The 16,082-nt window shown below is 42.2% G+C and overlaps 5 protein-coding genes across 8 annotated transcripts; 2 read left to right on the top strand and 3 right to left on the bottom strand.

The window, feature by feature from the left end:
• Positions 1-30: 30 nt before the first annotated feature.
• On the bottom strand, positions 31-3,329 carry LOC108112665 (ankyrin repeat domain-containing protein 13C). The gene has a single exon (XM_017222802.2). The coding sequence runs from the start codon at positions 3,248-3,250 to the stop codon at positions 1,604-1,606; it is 1,647 nt and encodes a 548-aa protein (XP_017078291.1). The 5' UTR covers positions 3,251-3,329; the 3' UTR covers positions 31-1,603.
• Positions 3,330-3,527: 198 nt separating this feature from the next.
• On the bottom strand, positions 3,528-6,079 carry LOC108112294 (transient receptor potential cation channel protein painless-like). 2 transcript variants are annotated; one of them, XM_017222119.1, is made up of 4 exons: positions 5,836-6,079; positions 4,389-5,774; positions 4,159-4,327; positions 3,960-4,097 (listed from the first exon to the last, which is right to left on the bottom strand). In XM_017222119.1, the coding sequence occupies exons 1-4, from the start codon at positions 6,043-6,045 to the stop codon at positions 4,057-4,059; spliced, it is 1,806 nt and encodes a 601-aa protein (XP_017077608.1). In that variant the 5' UTR covers positions 6,046-6,079; the 3' UTR covers positions 3,960-4,056. The 2 variants fall into 2 exon arrangements, with proteins under 2 accessions (XP_017077607.1, XP_017077608.1); XM_017222118.1 differs by having other exon boundaries at positions 3,528-4,327.
• Positions 6,080-7,256: 1,177 nt separating this feature from the next.
• LOC108112921 (WD and tetratricopeptide repeats protein 1) lies at positions 7,257-9,598 on the top strand. Its single transcript, XM_017223310.2, has 2 exons — positions 7,257-8,148; positions 8,205-9,598. The coding sequence occupies exons 1-2, from the start codon at positions 7,401-7,403 to the stop codon at positions 9,341-9,343; spliced, it is 1,887 nt and encodes a 628-aa protein (XP_017078799.1). The 5' UTR covers positions 7,257-7,400; the 3' UTR covers positions 9,344-9,598.
• A 302-nt stretch (positions 9,599-9,900) lies between these two features.
• Positions 9,901-13,605, bottom strand: LOC108112923 (longitudinals lacking protein-like). Of its 3 annotated transcripts, none has more exons than XM_017223313.1 (4): positions 13,528-13,605; positions 11,438-11,699; positions 10,849-10,935; positions 9,901-10,792 (listed from the first exon to the last, which is right to left on the bottom strand). In XM_017223313.1, the coding sequence occupies exons 2-4, from the start codon at positions 11,537-11,539 to the stop codon at positions 10,598-10,600; spliced, it is 384 nt and encodes a 127-aa protein (XP_017078802.1). In that variant the 5' UTR covers positions 11,540-11,699; positions 13,528-13,605; the 3' UTR covers positions 9,901-10,597. The 3 variants fall into 3 exon arrangements, with proteins under 3 accessions (XP_017078802.1, XP_017078801.1, XP_017078803.1); XM_017223312.1 differs by having other exon boundaries at positions 13,498-13,562; XM_017223314.1 differs by lacking the exon at positions 13,528-13,605 and adding an exon at positions 13,402-13,421.
• Positions 13,606-13,709: 104 nt separating this feature from the next.
• LOC108112922 (nitric oxide-associated protein 1) lies at positions 13,710-15,720 on the top strand. The gene has a single exon (XM_017223311.1). The coding sequence runs from the start codon at positions 13,831-13,833 to the stop codon at positions 15,700-15,702; it is 1,872 nt and encodes a 623-aa protein (XP_017078800.1). The 5' UTR covers positions 13,710-13,830; the 3' UTR covers positions 15,703-15,720.
• The last annotated feature ends 362 nt before the right edge of the window (positions 15,721-16,082 follow it).

The raw sequence follows: 16,082 nt of genomic DNA, 5'->3' as shown, positions 1-16,082 counted from the left end.
TGTTTTTGTTTTAAATAAAACGAATTCATCTTAGGTTGCACATTTTACAGCTTGCGGATGTGTTTATTATATTTTCATAGCATATACAAATGCTCGGTTCAATTACATTTAGGGTGGCCACGTATAAATATAAATATTTCAATCGATTGCCCTTAACTAGTAAAATTCATGTATTTTGTTTATATCAGATTTCTTGTGTGGATGTGTTTGTGTCTAGGGTTACAGTTAATAAAATGTTTAAAAACACTTTCCTTTGATTATCGCATTGATTTTGCTTAAGTGATGGTTATAAAAAACAAAACTTGAGCCCAAAAAAATTAAACAAACAATGGCAGTTTTACATAAATACATAGCTCTTAGTCATACTCTGCAAATAATTTGATAAAAGGGCAAAATCACACTGTGAAATGCTAAACAAAACTAATTCGGCGCTACAAGCTTTTTTGTTTTAACAAATAAAAGTAAAGACGTTTTATTACGGTTTAAATAATTGGCTAAAATGGAGCTACATAAATACAATGGTACACAGTTATAAATATTTATCAATAATTGATTTGTGAAGCTGTTTTTAGTTTTGCGCACTTTGAAATACTTGGGACTGTTATGAAAAAGGCGTACGAAATTGTTTTGCTGACGATTTCCTAGTACACGTAGCGTAAGTATAAAAAGAACGAAAATGTTGGATGTACACTATTTAAGCGGTTAATGCAGACTCCTTTGGAAATTACCTTAAATCTATGTATGAAATTGCACTAAACACGGAAGGGGATGCGGGTGGACATAAATATAATGATGATAAACAGAGTTTGCCACGATCGGATATTGGGCAACATACATATAATCACTCACTAACTACTTTTTGATTATGTAGGATGAATCGGGGCTATCAATCAGCTAGTGTTTCTTTCGATTGCACATTTATTTTTACATTTTAACCACCGCGATTATCTGCAGATAGGAAAGTCAATTTCCGAAATAGAACTTTCTGGTTTTCATTCCCGATAGAGCAGCTGTTTTCAGACCCCACCCAAATATAGGGCGACAATCTAAAAAACACCAATTACTTCGAAGTGATTCATTCTGGGGATATAAAAAGTTACGAGCCTGGGCAGAATGTTGGTTGAATCGAACAATAAATACTACGAAATAATTCCCCTTGGGATAAGGGGTTAATTATAAACAAATACAGTACATAACAAAACGTAAATATTAAATTGCAATTTTCATAGCGTCTCATTTTAGTTCAGACTGCTGTAACAAATGCAAAAATGAGCTCAAAAATGTTGATTCCCACGAAATAGAATCTTCTAAAAGGTGAAAATTGCAATTTTGAGTTTTGGGTGGTTTCCTCCTAAACAAACATACATACATAAACGTCACGGGCTCGAGCAGTATCCTCCGGCTTTTGCTAGAGAGATCACAAAACACGACACGACCTATAAAACGGTTGATTTAGGTGGCTGCAGAAAACGCCTCCTTAATCGAACTCTGCAATGGACGGCGGCGGAGCATTGCGATTTAAATCGACTCGGACGCCAGTTGGTGCTCCCGCCGAACCGGATTCCGGGTTTTTGGGCTTCGGCACGGTTTCTCCGTCGCCTGGTCATAAGTCTTGGAAACGACGTACATCTTCCCAGTAGTGTGACGGCACCTCAAACAACTTGGCGGGGATGTTGTCACGGAACTCGAACTTCTGGAACGTCACCTTGGCGGTAACTGTGTGTAATACGGGTATTTCGATCTTCACTGGAAAGCCCGTCGGTAGTTTGAGGGTTACGAACTCTCGCAGTTTGTTGATGTGTTTAAGTGGCGCCACAACTTCCAGAACGTCCAGAAGCATATCCACGCTAAGCGGAAAGTCCTTGCTCATGGCCACTGTGGCGCGTAGCGTCTTGTTCGACTGCTTGTGAACAGGTGTCCTGCCCAGTTGCGGACACTTACCGACCTCAGCTTCCAGATACTGCCTCCAGGTTACCGTGGTGGCCGGTGGAGCTTGCAACGAACTTCGACGCGGCAGCTCTGGCAGTGTTATGCCGTTTGGAGCCGTCGGCGTATTGGACTCGGGAGGTGTAGCAGTGTGTTGGCTACCTAGGCTGGAGCGACGGGCATCTGGCTGTTGACTGCCGCCTCCCTTTGTGATTGTCTCGACAATAGCGCGGTTTTTCTGTAAGTCCTCATGCGACAGATGCTCGCGCCTCTTACGCTGCTTAAGGATCAAACCCTGGATGGTGTAAATCTCGCACTGGTACTGACCGCCAATGAGTTCCTTTCGATTGGCGCGGAATATCCAGCCACGTTGCGCGCGGGCGAACTGTATCGTCTTGGTAGACATCTGGGTTGCTAGGATATCTGTGGACATGAGTACGTCCACCTCGTCTTCCATATCGGACTCTTCATAGCGCAGCCGTTGGTAGCACTCCTGCTCATTGTCCAGCAGAACCAGGGATTCTCTCGGTGGTGCCTCCCCTCGAAACAAGAACGATATGTCACCTCGCTCCCAACGCATATCGTTAAAGTCAACCAGTGTGGTGTCCAACCTAATGGAGGCGCCTGACTTGTAAAGCCTACATATGTCCGAGGGCAAGATGCGGGAAACCAGCGGCAGCCAGGACTGGAAGTCCCATTTGAACTCCATGTAGAAGTCCTGCATCTGGCGCAGAGCATTTACCAGCTTCTCGCGACGGCTCTCCATGTGTTCGCGCGACTGCAGCTTGAGCATACGCAGCACCTGGGTGATTGTCTGTCGGTCGCCGTAGCTAATGGCCTCGGATAGTGGAGACCAGCCATCATTGTTCTTGATCTTCACAGGGGCGTTTTGGGCGAGGAGCAGACGAACTGCGTGCTTTCTGCCCAGCATTACGGCCAAATGGAGTGGCGTGTTTCCGTGCTTGTCCTTCCGGCCCACCTCATCCTGAGCCGTGCTTAAAAGGAGACGGCGTTGAAGCGATTTTATGTCGTCCTCAAAAACGCTCTGGTGCATGGGATAATTATCCATTGGCTCTAATGTTGGGTTATTTGTGGGCAGTGGAGGTGCTACTTTAGCTGTGGGCGTGACGGTCTTCGGGGTAGTGGTGGCAGGTGTGGTTGCTTTCAACGGTGGGTGCTCCTCTGGGGAATCACCGTCACCTTCGCCGTCATCTCCCTCACCGGCTGACTGATACTCATCCGAATCATCGCTCGACGTCGACTTGGCGTCCGCCTCAGACTGCTGCTTGTGCTTTTCGCACTCGTCCTCTTTTTCATTGGACATGTCTCGGTTTTTCGGAACCCGTCGCGTCTTTCGTTGAATTAAAATAATCAATCTTTTTTTTAGTTTATCGAGGTGTTACCAGATGCTATATCAACTTTTAAGCCAAAAGCTGTTGACCAACACTGATTTTTTACTAAAAAATCCGCGTTCCCGCTAAATTCAAACGCGAAACACACAAGTATTTCGAGGAATTAGATTACAGTATTTCCATTCCAGAAAAAAAATATTGTATCTTAAAAAACATATATGTATATGCAAGATTTTAATTTTTTATTAAAACAATCATTTAAAATTTGACAAGTAACTGATCGGAAATCAATAATTTACCAGAAACTATGGTTGTTGGATAAGCTAACGTTTCCATATTTTTTTTATCTAATTTATATATTTAGGAATCTAAATTCCTAAAAAGTAAATAAATCTAGAGGAAAGTCCTTAAAAATTGCCATCTATAGCAGCCATGGCTTTGCTGGTTGTGCACACATTGGCAGCACTGCTGCATTACATTCCTATGTAAAAACTTACTATATTATCCTAAATTATGTTTGACTATGTACAATAAAATACCGCACAAAGAGCTTATACAATTGTCTCCAACTTCTTCAAAAATATGCTCTTTATGCCGATGACGATGAGATTTCTAACATCGTCGTTAATCTGTTCCAAATTTTCCAGCTTTTTCTCAATGAGGTCCATCCTCCTTTCGTTCTTTTTTTCCTGATTGCACTCATTCTTCATATTTAACTCTTCCTGCCTACGCTTTAGCTGCAATCTTTTATTTTCTCTGATCACTTCCAGAGCCGTCTTCACCGTCCGTCTATCCATTTCACGAAAAATTGACCTTTTTCTGCTCAAAGTGTTATGATTTTTGTACTCGCTTGTATTAATGGGTATGATCACCTTATTACCTTGGTTCGGCAGGACGTAAATATATGAGCTTTTCAGATAATTGGGAAAGATGTTTATAGACCGCAAGTGAGTATTAAAACGTCCAGGACTAGTAAGTATCATTTCGCACCGACTTAGCAAATTGAACATGCAGATGGCTCCGTTGAGCTCCGCACGGTTCTTTATTTCCTGATGGCAACATAAATTTAATTAGTGAAGTAAAGCAGACGTACAAGTCAAATTGACTTACCTGGGTATCACTAACGGCCAGACCGTTCAACAGATTAAGGAGCATAATATTCATGGACATAATGAAGAGCAGAAAGAACAGGTAGGTGAAGATGCCAGTAAACTCAAGTTCTCCAGCATTAAACTCCCCTGTCATCATCACAGTAGTTTTTATAAAAGCAATGTAAAAGTTGGTGAAGTCGAATGTCTGATTTTTCTGTTCCGTGGTACCACCTACATCCGGCTTCTTTAACGGCTCATTGAAAAGGATATAGAAGCAACCACTGAAAGCCAATAGAAAAATCGAGTAGGCCGATATGCTCTTTAAAAAGCTGAACGAAACTTCACGCAACATTAGCATGTACGTCGAAATGCCCAACGCTGGCACGAAGCCGATCATTATACAGAAGTTTGCTGAGACTGCCAGGATGGAAAGGGAAGCCAGGACGCGTTCTGTCTGCTTATCTTCGAAGCTAATGCAGATCGTAAACGAGAGCACCATTACAGCGCACTCCATGATACTTACTGCGGAGCAAAAGTACCTATATCCTAATATGTACAAATTGATTATCATCCGAAAGAATAGACAGCTAGTGCAAACCAACAGTATAATAATAAGTGCAATGCTTCGGATTTCGTGAAATTTAAGGACTATATGGAGGATATTAATTAATCCTAACAGCCCGAAAAAAATGAAGTTCACATAGAAGAAAAACGAAACACGGCGCCACTTAAGGAAGAGAAAGCCGGAAATAAGAGGATGCTGAAGTAAATAAACCAATTCCTTTGACTCGGCCAAAATAGCGATCGGGGCCATCTCGAAGGGTTTATCTTCGGGCGGTTTCAGGGTTTTAAAATCGATTTTGATCATATAATTTGATGCTTCGGGATCCGATCCGACTGTGGTGATGCAGGAGTCAAAGTGTTTCTTGAGCTCGACGATCGGAATTTGTTTAATTAGAAAATTTCCGTTTTTGCTGGTAGATCCAATGTAGGCTCCATGCTTTAGGGCTTTCAGATTCTCGTCTTCGTCTCTGAAACTACGACTTGGTTGATCTATTTTGGCTTCCGTCTCCTGGTGCTCTTTAGGCAGGTGGAACTCTGGAAACTTTCCCTGTAGGAGTTCGGGCACCTCTCTACCGCAATCGCTGTCAATGTCTAGCGTTTTGTATTCAGTGGTATTGAAAGAAGCGCCTTTTTTTAAAAGCATCAGCATGCACTGTACCACTGCCGAAGCGTTCTCCTCCGTGAGATTCTTGGCCAGCCAGTTTAGTGGCGTAATTTGGTAGTATTTTTGGTCCACATAGACTGTTTCATCCGGGCGGTCTTTTAGGAGCTCCTTTAGGTTCTCGGGATCCATTGATTCGGTGGCATAATGAACTGCCGCCTTATTCCACTTCTCATTAACCTGTGAAAAAGCATATTGGATATCAGAGGATCGATTTAACAGCTTAGGTGCAAATACTTACATAATTGACTGAACAATCATGATTGATACAGGCCTCTATGAATTGCCGACTTCCTGGAGTATATAGTGCCTTCTCGTAAAAACTATTTTGGTTGTCATACAACAGATTAGGATTGGCACCGCGATCCAGAGCACTTTTAAACTGATCAATGTCTCGATTGCTTAGCGCAGTTCTCAGCTCCTCCTGGATGTCGTTTTCGTTTAAGCTCATTTTTTTTGTACCGCACCAGTCAAAATTGCAATTTTAAATTTATTTGCTTTTTCTACGATTTAATTTTGAATGTATAAATGTATTTCTTTTTATAAAAAAAATCTTAATAGAAACAACGGAATTAGCCGAACGAATGTCAATACGCTCAACTAAGAAACTAATAATGTCAAGAACAAATTTTCAATGCAGTTTTAGAGTGGTCTGTTGAAGACTGGCGATCTTTTAAGACTGTTTTTGGTTAGTGCTTGTTTTCCTCCTTTTTATTAAAAATTGAACCAAGATTTCTATGGCCATCATCTGCCAGCCATTACACAAACATAATTTCCGATAAGAACAAAATAAAGTCTCATATGCTGAATAGGTGGTTCCAGTGATATAACCAGCATTTTGTGGCACTGCTTAGCCTTTATCTTAGGTTCCCGCCTTGCAATCCAAGAAACACGGGTTCCAATCTATTTTCTTATCTTTTTAAAAATTGTGTGATTTTTTTTTTTATATTGTAATTCATAACCATATGCATATTGCATAAGTTTTCATTTTTCAACTTCATCTAGTCATAAATATCCTTTTTAATTTTGAAAGGTCTATTTTGACTTACCCAGTTATCATCTACGGTAAACCGTTAAGCGAATTAAAAATCGCAATAATCTTAAAGATAAAAAACTGGAAGACCGAAGGGTCATTTTCGCTTTATCACTCATCTGGGGTCGGTCCCGAGATCAGAATTTTGGAAAAATTGTAGATCGTTTTCAGTTCTAGGAAACACACCCTTTTAAACTCCTAAAAAGCTATTCTATCTTTTAGCCAGTAATCAGTGAGCAGAGAATTTTAAAAAATAAAATATTAAAAAAAAAGTTTTGCCACTGCATGTGGGCACAACATGTGAAATGTAATAAATTGACAGCCAGTTAAAAGAAATTAAAAATTAACGGAAAGCTAACAGAGTGAAACTTTAAGCTTACAGAGTATACACCTATCGATAAGTTGTACATCATTGTTATCAACTGAAACAGCTGAAACCTCATCAAAATCATACGAAATTATTAGAGCTAGTATGTTCTTCAGTTCAGTTACGTACTAGGCCTAACTTAATCTTTCGACGAGCTGGTATTTTAAAAAGAAATAAATTACCTTAATTTTAAATTTGTCATTCTCCAAAAACTCAACAAAAGCTGTTACGAGAAAAGCGCTGGGGTGGCAACGTTGCGCACAGGTGTCAACAACAGCAAGGTTGGACCGCAGGGGCGGCGAAGTGGGGCCAGGGTAATCAGCGAATGCAAAATGAATTAAACGGAGAGCGAGACGAAAACAAACAGAAACAAGTGTCATAATCCTATCCACATCACTCGGAGATAATGTCGAGCGATGAACTGTATCGCGTAAAGTACTCTAGTTCGCGCTATCAGCGCCAGCACACGCCCTTGAACGCTAGTTCCTTACACTGGCAGCGCCAGCAGTACCACGAGATGGACGAACTTCTCCGCAGGCGGCTCCTGGCCTCTCCTGCCTATGTGGACAGGCTGGAGCAGGAGGCACTTCTCGCCGGACACGAGGGCTGCGTCAATTGCCTGGAATGGACCACCGATGGGCTTTGGCTGGCCTCTGGATCCGATGACTATCGTGTGATGATCTGGGATCCGTTTCGGAAGAAACGTGTCCATGTTATTAGGACCAAGCACATGGGAAACATGTTCTCGGTGAAATTCCTGCCCAAGACCAACAACAGCATTGTGGCTACTTGTGCAGCGGATAAATTTATTTACGTCTACGACATCAATCACTCGAATGAGACCTTATTTGCATGCAACTGTCACCTTATGCGCGCAAAGCGTCTGGCCACCGCGCAGGATTCGCCACATATTTTTTGGTCGGCCGGAGAGGATGGATGCATCTTGCAGCTTGATATGCGTGAACCACACCGCTGCCGTCCGGAGGAAGGCAGTGGCGTCAAGCTCCTGAGCCTGTGCAATCAGGTGGAATCCACGGCGGAAGCCAAGTGCCTGGCTATTAACCCCAGGAGAACAGAGTACCTAGCAGTGGGAACCAACGATCCCTTTGCCCGGGTGTACGATCGGCGCAAGTTGCCCGCTACTGATGGAAATGGTAAGTTGTTAAAATTGGACGTTCTGCACCATATTGCAAACTAGAATTTATTTCAGGTCTCTCCGCCTGCGTGGCCTTCTATGCTCCCGGACAGATCGTAAAAAACATCAGCCGGAACATTGTTCACGAGTCGCGAGCCATCACTTATCTTACGTTTAACGGCAATGGCACGGAACTGCTTGTCAACATGGGCTGCGAGCACATCTACCGCTACGATCTGAACCATGCTGAGCCTCCGGTTTTCTACGAACTACCCGCCTTTACATTACCAGTCTCTCAGGAGGATGAGCCGGTAAAGGCGCCGCACAAGAGCCGCTCGCTGCCCTCCAGCATTGAAATGCATAAAAAGGAAGGAAATGAGTTTCTTGAGAACGGCAAACTTGTGGACGCGATTGATGCCTATTCAGCGGCTTTAGCAAAATACCCACAAGGAGAGGTTCTTTATCTGAACAGAGCAACAGCTCTGATGCGCCGCGGCTGGTTTGGTGATATATATGCCGCTCTAAGAGATTGCCACGAGGCTCTTCGTCTGGATCCTAGCTACGTGAAAGCCCACTTTCGACTAGCCAGGGCTTTGCTTGAGCTACATCGTCCCCAGGATGCTGATAAATGCTTGCAGGCTCTCATACAGCGCTTTCCCGACTTCGCCAACAATCACGGGGTGCTAATGCTGAACAAGGACATTAAGGAGAATCGCCGGCAGTCCCAAAACACCGAGCCACCCGAACCAGAGCCAGTAGCAATGGAGGATGGATTCCGATACCTGCGGCTAACAGACGCTGAGTATGATCTTCGTTCCACCGCCCGGGACTACATGCAACGCTATGTGGGCCACTGCAACATTACGACTGACATTAAGGAAGCAAACTATCTCGGTAGCCAAGGCGAATTCATAGCCGCCGGTTCAGATGATGGCAATTTGTACATTTGGGAGGGAGATACGGGCAAGATACGTGCCGTTTATCGGGCAGACAGTGCCATTGTCAATTGTGTGCAGCCGCATCCGAGCATCTGTATGCTGGCCACCAGTGGCATTGACCATGATATCAAGATCTGGTCGCCATGCGCTGCAAGTTCGGAGGAACGACCCAATCTTGTGGCGGATGTCTCGCGCTACGTGGAGGTTAATCAGCAGAAGATGCGAACCGATCCATTCGAACTTCACACGCGCAACGCGTACTGTTTCAATAACTAAAAACCGTAGTTTAATGTGAATCTAGGTCTAAATCCACTGCAGTGTGCAGCGTGCGAGATCCAATCGGCAATATATCAAATATTAGTGTAATGTAAAATAAGCGAACATATTTTTGTTAATTTGTAAACGAACTATTGTATACAGAGTACGATGACAATGGAGGTGAGTATGTTATGAGAGAGTATAAAAATAAATTCGAAGAAATCACAAATCGTCCCGCTTTCGAATCGAAAATCAATAAAAAGCTTAAGAGGATTTGAACTTTTTTTGTAATTATTCTTTTTATTTACCGTAGTTTTTTAAATCTATGCTCACATGTATACATATACATACATATAAATATTTTACTTTATGTAATAATATTCAAGTATAGTTTTTTACTCAAGTTTTATTTTTCGATCTATCGTTTTCCTTACTCTTTCGTTTAAACTAAGTAGAATTGATAGCTTAACATTGAAACGTTTTCCTTTTCGTTTGTTATTATTAAAAAATATCTGGTGTATGTTTAAAAAACTTTGAAAATAGGTCGCGTTTGTCCACAAAAAATTAAAGTACAATTTTGCATTTGTTTCTATTTTATTATTTAAGTATAGATGAAAATGAGTTTGTCTGTCTAGAGGCGCGGCATGTCTGGGGTTGTAGTTAGTGGCTTAAAAACTAACCGAATGTGTTGTAATATTCGCGCCCGGTGTGGCTTATTTCTTTTACTTGCACATTTCACACTATATTTATAATTATCTTTATATATTTTTTAATGAATCTTTTTTAATTACTTTACAAAAGTGCGTTTTTTGTTTTGTTTTGCTTTGTTTAGGGGCTGTCCATATTGTTTCATTTATACAGAGTGGTGTGTTTTTCTTCATGTAGTTGTTAATAATATATTACAAACTATTTTATGCAGAAATCAAACGAATACAAAATTCAAATCAAATTCTGTGGGGCGTCGGTAAGTGTTGGTTTACAAATTGGAAGGTCAAATGTGAATGAGTGGGCTTGGGATTGGGCTGGTGGATTTCGCCACCACCTTTACTTTACAGGCTAATCATTTCAATCTGTCAGCTTTGTGTGGTTGTCTGTTGGTGTTCATCATCCTCTTAGTGTACTCTTACATGAATTTGTACACCAAAAGTCGTTCATGTTATATTTTTCTTTCTTCTCTGGTTGGAATTTTGTTTTCTTGCATACATATAAGTTTCTTATAGTTGGTTGTTGTTATTTTTATGTATTTTTTGTTTTGTTTATTGTTTAATACCATCAACCCTCCCGCTTTATTGAACTGGGTGTCTCTGCCAGGCCTTTTACTTTAAGGCGATCGGCGGTCTTAAGAAATGCTGGCAACTGTTCCTGGGACACGTTCACCTCACCGGCGTACATGAATTCCAGTATAGCCTGTAGGTGGATGTATGATACATCTTTCAGAATAATAATCGGGTGCTTCGATGGATTCTCCTGCGGATTATGCCAAAAAATTAGTTGGTTGATTATTTATTAAGTCACAAACTCACCTCTAGTAGCGCTTTGAAGTAGGGACTGCAAGCGGAAAGCACCATTTTGTGGGCTTTGCAGGTTTGGCCCTCGCAGGCGAGTGTTACCTGTAAGAAAAAGGCATTAGGAAATCAGTTAAATCCGTTAGACATTTTTCCCCAAACCAAACACCTACAAGAGCACCACAAAATATAAGAAAATGTACAAGCAAGAAAACAGGTAAAAAAAAATGGATAGAAAAAACCGTGAGGGCCAGGTAGTCAGACAAAGTGAGCTGAGCCGGTGACTGACCCTCTACAAGGGGCGTCCGAGAGCTAATCGGGCCAAGAGTAGCATTGTAAACCTCAGATCGCCCCTGAGAATTGTAAATTGTAGTCAAACTTCTTTATCTAACTTTAAAAAACTGATTAAATATAATTTATAATTCATATTATTTAATTCAAGAAACGACTATTCGAATACAACTATAAGAATTTTGTAGATAATAAGTATACATTTAAATGAAAATTTGTTTTGTTCTGAAGGTTCTAATTCGAATGGTTTAAGTTATAGAGGGTCGACTGTAAAGGGATTTTCCCAATGACTATAAGGTTTTTTTTGGGTACTCACATCTGTGAAGCTCTTCTCGTCGCGCAGGTGACGGAACGAGGTCACCATATTCGTTTGAAAATCGTTCCATTTTAGAAAGAACTGTTGATCCGACGACATCATGAAGAAGCTTTTGTTGATGGGGGTGCAACTGTGTGGATTTAATTCTGGGGTCAGGAGGCTTAATTTGGACTAGTGGCCTAAAGGTTCACTGTTGGATGGGCTTAATTCGCAGCAGACCACTTAATCCGTGAGTTTTCGATTGGGTTTACGTTGCCGCACTCTGCAAGAGAAATAAACATAAAACATTAGTGCGCGGAAGGCGAACAAACAACAAAAGCTTGGCGAAATTAGCAACGTTACGAGAGAGCATTGGCTTTGGGGAATTGCAAAAGAGCATTACTGTTGAACGCCTCTCGGCCAAAAAACATTCTCAAAATAAAAGTGCTGCGGCGCATGTGCAGCGTTTGTGTAATGGAAATGGGAATTCGGAATGTACCGCATTTGTATTTCTGTGTGTGTGTGAGTAAGCTGGAAAATGTCAAAGTGCTGAGCCAGCGCTAACAACAACAAACAGCTGCCCGTAAAGGTTAAACAAAGAGGCAAAAATATCAAATCGTCGCTAGTTCGCTCGCTCTGCTGAATGCCTTTCACTTTTCAAGGCAATTTCTGCATTTTCAGTAATATGTATGCTTTGCTTATTTGAATTTGAATGTGGCACAGTGTCGCAGAACTCAAGATCAATTCCATTACACTCGATGCTTCTGCATTACCGATGTCAATCTATTTTTAGGACGCAATCCATTAAAATATCATTCACACTGGGTTTTTCGAGATCCAATCCAAGAAAAGAACCAAAATGGCGGCTGCATTTGCACTTCCATTAAGCAACTTTGTATTTACTCCACTCCCACTCTATCCCACTGTGCGGCCAACATGTGTTTTTCTTCTTGCGGAATAGCGTTGTTGTTGATGCGACTCTCATATGCGCTACACTTGCGACCGGCTGTATGTTTGCGTGGGCGGGGGAGAGAAGGGCAGCCAGAGTACACTTAAGCTTAAACTTACAGTGTCTCTCTCCCACTCACTCACACTGGCTTAGCGCTCTCAACTTTCAACTGCCGTTATGATTTCGCAATTACAGTACAACAACAAAAACGCAGAGCAGACATCGCTGGAAATTTCAGCTGCATAAGTGTAAGTGTGTGTGCGTGTTTTTGTGCGAGTGAGTGTGGGCAGGCGGCTGCAACTATCTCGCTTACTCTTGGGGCCGGGGTTATCGGTAGCTTCTTCTAGGCCGAGTGCATTTCGTTGAATCGTGGATGTTGAAAGTTGTCTAATCTAAACCAAACTATCGATTTTTCCCCTACCCCGTCAAGAAATTGCATTGTTGATTCTCTTCTTAAAGACCAGTTTTGGTAACAACAGAGAAGAATGGAAAGGAGCGAGTGTGTGCGGCGGTGAGTAAGTGAGTTAGCGAGCGATAAAAACAACAAACACAACAGTTCGAAACGAGTTCCATCGAAAGTTGCAACACTCAAAAATTTGTGTAGCTTTTATTGATGTTATTGCATTACTCAATCGGGAAGAACTATACACTCGACGGAAAAGTGTTTCAGTCTGGGTTTCCATTTTGTTGTTGTATGCTTGCCTAGACAATGGCGGCGGCAACTTTTCTTGGCATGCCGCGGAACAACAACAACAATAATGAACATGCGAGGGAGCGGTGAGGAAAAATGTAGCGTCCCTTTAATTGCATAGACTTTGTTTATGCAAATATTATTGTAATATTTGGTTAAAATTAGGTCGCGCTTTGCGTTACTTTTTATTTCATATACACGCAGCAGCACGCATACAGTCGCGTCACGTCACTCACACATACAGCCGCCGTTCACATACACTTGTCTTTTTTCTACACACTTTCCTAATCATTTTATTTTTTGTGTGCTACTGCTTTTTACTCGGCGTGTACTCTGTACTTTTACCAATGCGTAAATCGCCTGTCAACCGCCGCAGGAGCACGCTAATTGCGTCGTGGACACGTTTTTTCTAGATCTTTTTGTTTCAATTTTAATACATACACGCTTTTTTTTGTCCCGCACTCGACTCACCTCTGCTTTCGCTAACGCTGCTTTCTTTTTTCTCTTTCACCGATTTCGATTTCCGATAAATCCAATTCGATTGTCTGATATGAATCGGCATAAATTCGATGTTATTTTTGTTTCAGCAAAGAATTATTTACATACAATGATTCACAGAAAGATCTTAAAATTGTTCTATATCCGAAGCTTTACACTAACAAATGGACAATTATTATTTTTACCAAAGAATAAACTAAAAATATCTGACATTTATCGGATTTTGTATATGACATCTTTTGTCTGACTGCTAGACCTCTTTAGTGTGATTACAAAATGTTTAAGACTTCGCGTTTATATAAAATTATAAATAAAAATGTGGTTTTAACATGTTCGAGACTGGAGAATACGGCTGCCGAAGTTGGACAGAGTTCGCGGGAAAGGGCGTGGCTGCTTGCCAGGAAGAAATACCACGATCATGAGCACGTTCATTACAGCTCTTTTCTGGAGACTAAAATCAAAACATTTTACTCGGATCATAAAGCACATCCACCTTTTATTGAGGACTGGATGGACGATTACGAGTTCTACGAGGGAGTAGTCGATGGGGCAGACAAGCAGGGTACTCCAGATCCATCGGTTCAACCTTCAAAGGTACCCTGCAACGGCTGTGGCGCAAACTTACAATGCTCCAGTGCCTCTCTGCCCGGCTACATACCCAGTGAAATCTTCCGAGGCAGAACGCATCAAGAACTTCAAACCATCACGTGCAAGCGGTGTCACTTTTTGAAGCACTACAACATTGCCCTCGACGTGGAAGTGACTCCTAGTACCTATGTGGACACCATATCCCGCATTCAGGACAAATTCGCATTGGCTATTGTGCTGGTGGATCTACTAGATTTTCCAAGCTCTATCTGGCCAGGCATGCAACATGTTCTGGGTACAAAGAGGCCTGTTTTCCTAGTGGGTAACAAGGTGGACCTACTGCCGCGCGACTCAAATATCTATCTACAACATATTAAGGATTCCCTGCAGCGCGAATTCGTCAAGCACGGTGGCGGAGATGGGTTGAATATCAAGAATGTCAGCCTGATATCTGCTAAAACCGGCTATGGAATAGAGGAGCTTATAACGCAGTTGCATAAAACGTGGGCATACAAAGGGGATGTCTATCTGCTAGGCTGCACCAACGTGGGCAAGAGTTCGCTGTTCAACATCCTTCTCAACTCTGACTATTGTCGGCCTGAGGCCAGCAACTTGGTGCGCAAAGCCACCACTTGTCCCTGGCCGGGAACAACACTAAAACTGTTGCGGTTTCCCATATTGCGTCCGTCCAATGATCGCATCTATCAACGCTTCAAGAGATTAGTTTCGGAGCGCAACGATAAGGCAGCAATGAACAAAGAGCGTCGCGCAGTTGCAAGGGCAACGGGGTCTGTAGCAGCAGCTCAACCAGTGTCTTTCGTAGGACGCACCTTCGATCGTCTCGAAGATGTCAACGATGCCTTCGCCATGGCCGGAGGTTCGCGGCCCATTACTACTCTAAACGATCGCCAAAAGGAGTACAAGGAAGCGCGCTGGGTCTACGATACACCAGGTGTTATGCAGCCTGACCAATTGACTCCTTTGCTTACCGCCGAGGAGCTAGTTAGGCTGCACCCCACCACTATGATTCGTCCCAGAGCTTTTCGCCTGAAGCCCCAGATGAGCATCCTTCTGGGGGGTCTAGCCCGCTTAGATCTATTGGAAATAACAAGCTCAAAAAAACAGTTTGACTGGTTAAAGGTATTTGTATTTGCTTCAGAGAATCTTCCAGTACTGATAGCAGATACCCAGGCGGCGGACGACGTGTACAAAAGATATGTTGGAACGCCTTTCTTGGGTGTTCCCATGGTCAATGAAGATTTGCAGGCTCGCCTGCAAACCTGGCCAGGATTGCAGTGTAAGGACGGTGATATTACGCTAACGAGCGTAGAATGTGAAGACGAAAGGCTAAATTGTGATATTACTCTCAGCTCTGCGGGTTGGATGGGATTTCTTTTGCCAAGAAACTCAGAGTGTCGTTTGCGGGTCTGGACGCCAAACGCTGCTGGCATTTACAAACGTGAACCCGCTTTAATACCGCTAGCAGATCGGTTGGTTGGAAAGCACATAAGGTATTCCCTGGCCTACAACACCACAAAGCCTTTTGTGTACAAGAAATAAACACATAAAATTGTTAAATCAATTTTTTTTATTTTAAGGAATTAAAATCAAAAATTCCCTAATTTTTAAATATAAGGGAGTTAAGTTTTCAATATAGTAATAAGTTTGCACTTGTTTACAAAGTATTATACACATAAATATTTATTCAAACTACTTTACGGTGGCAAACAGCTAGGTGCAGTCCTTGATTTTAGTCCAATCAGTGTTGTACAACACTTTTTTTTAACGAGCTGGCAACAAGAACAAATCCGCGCTGCCAATTTACATCCGAAAAAGCGGTTTCTGACTAGAAAGATAGGACAAAAAAAGCTATAAAGAGGTATGAAAGTCACGGATCCTAAGCTGGAATAATAATGCGGTATTTTTAAAAACAATTAAAC

The sequence above is a fragment of the Drosophila eugracilis genome, unplaced genomic scaffold, assembly GCF_018153835.1.
Source record: "Drosophila eugracilis isolate 14026-0451.02 unplaced genomic scaffold, ASM1815383v1 contig_90, whole genome shotgun sequence".
NCBI lineage: Eukaryota > Metazoa > Arthropoda > Insecta > Diptera > Drosophilidae > Drosophila > Drosophila eugracilis.
This window is presented reverse-complemented; position numbering and strand designations above follow the sequence as displayed.

Excerpts from the sequence above, each read along its gene's own strand:
- LOC108112294 (XM_017222118.1), bottom strand. The coding sequence starts at position 6,045 with ATGAGCTTAAACGAAAACGACATCCAGGAGGAGCTGAGAACTGCGCTA. Across the intron at positions 5,775-5,835 it reads ATGATTGTTCAGTCAATTAT|GTTAATGAGAAGTGGAATAA; the intron begins GTAAGTATTTGC and ends GCTTTTTCACAG. Across the intron at positions 4,328-4,388 it reads TGGCCGTTAGTGATACCCAG|GAAATAAAGAACCGTGCGGA; the intron begins GTAAGTCAATTT and ends TGTTGCCATCAG.
- LOC108112923 (XM_017223313.1), bottom strand. The coding sequence starts at position 11,539 with ATGATGTCGTCGGATCAACAGTTCTTTCTAAAATGGAACGATTTTCAA. Across the intron at positions 10,936-11,437 it reads ACGAGAAGAGCTTCACAGAT|GTAACACTCGCCTGCGAGGG; the intron begins GTGAGTACCCAA and ends TTTTTCTTACAG. Across the intron at positions 10,793-10,848 it reads ACTTCAAAGCGCTACTAGAG|GAGAATCCATCGAAGCACCC; the intron begins GTGAGTTTGTGA and ends CATAATCCGCAG.
- LOC108112921 (XM_017223310.2), top strand. The coding sequence starts at position 7,401 with ATGTCGAGCGATGAACTGTATCGCGTAAAGTACTCTAGTTCGCGCTAT. Across the intron at positions 8,149-8,204 it reads GCCCGCTACTGATGGAAATG|GTCTCTCCGCCTGCGTGGCC; the intron begins GTAAGTTGTTAA and ends AATTTATTTCAG.
- LOC108112665 (XM_017222802.2), bottom strand. The coding sequence starts at position 3,250 with ATGTCCAATGAAAAAGAGGACGAGTGCGAAAAGCACAAGCAGCAGTCT.
- LOC108112922 (XM_017223311.1), top strand. The coding sequence starts at position 13,831 with ATGTTTAAGACTTCGCGTTTATATAAAATTATAAATAAAAATGTGGTT.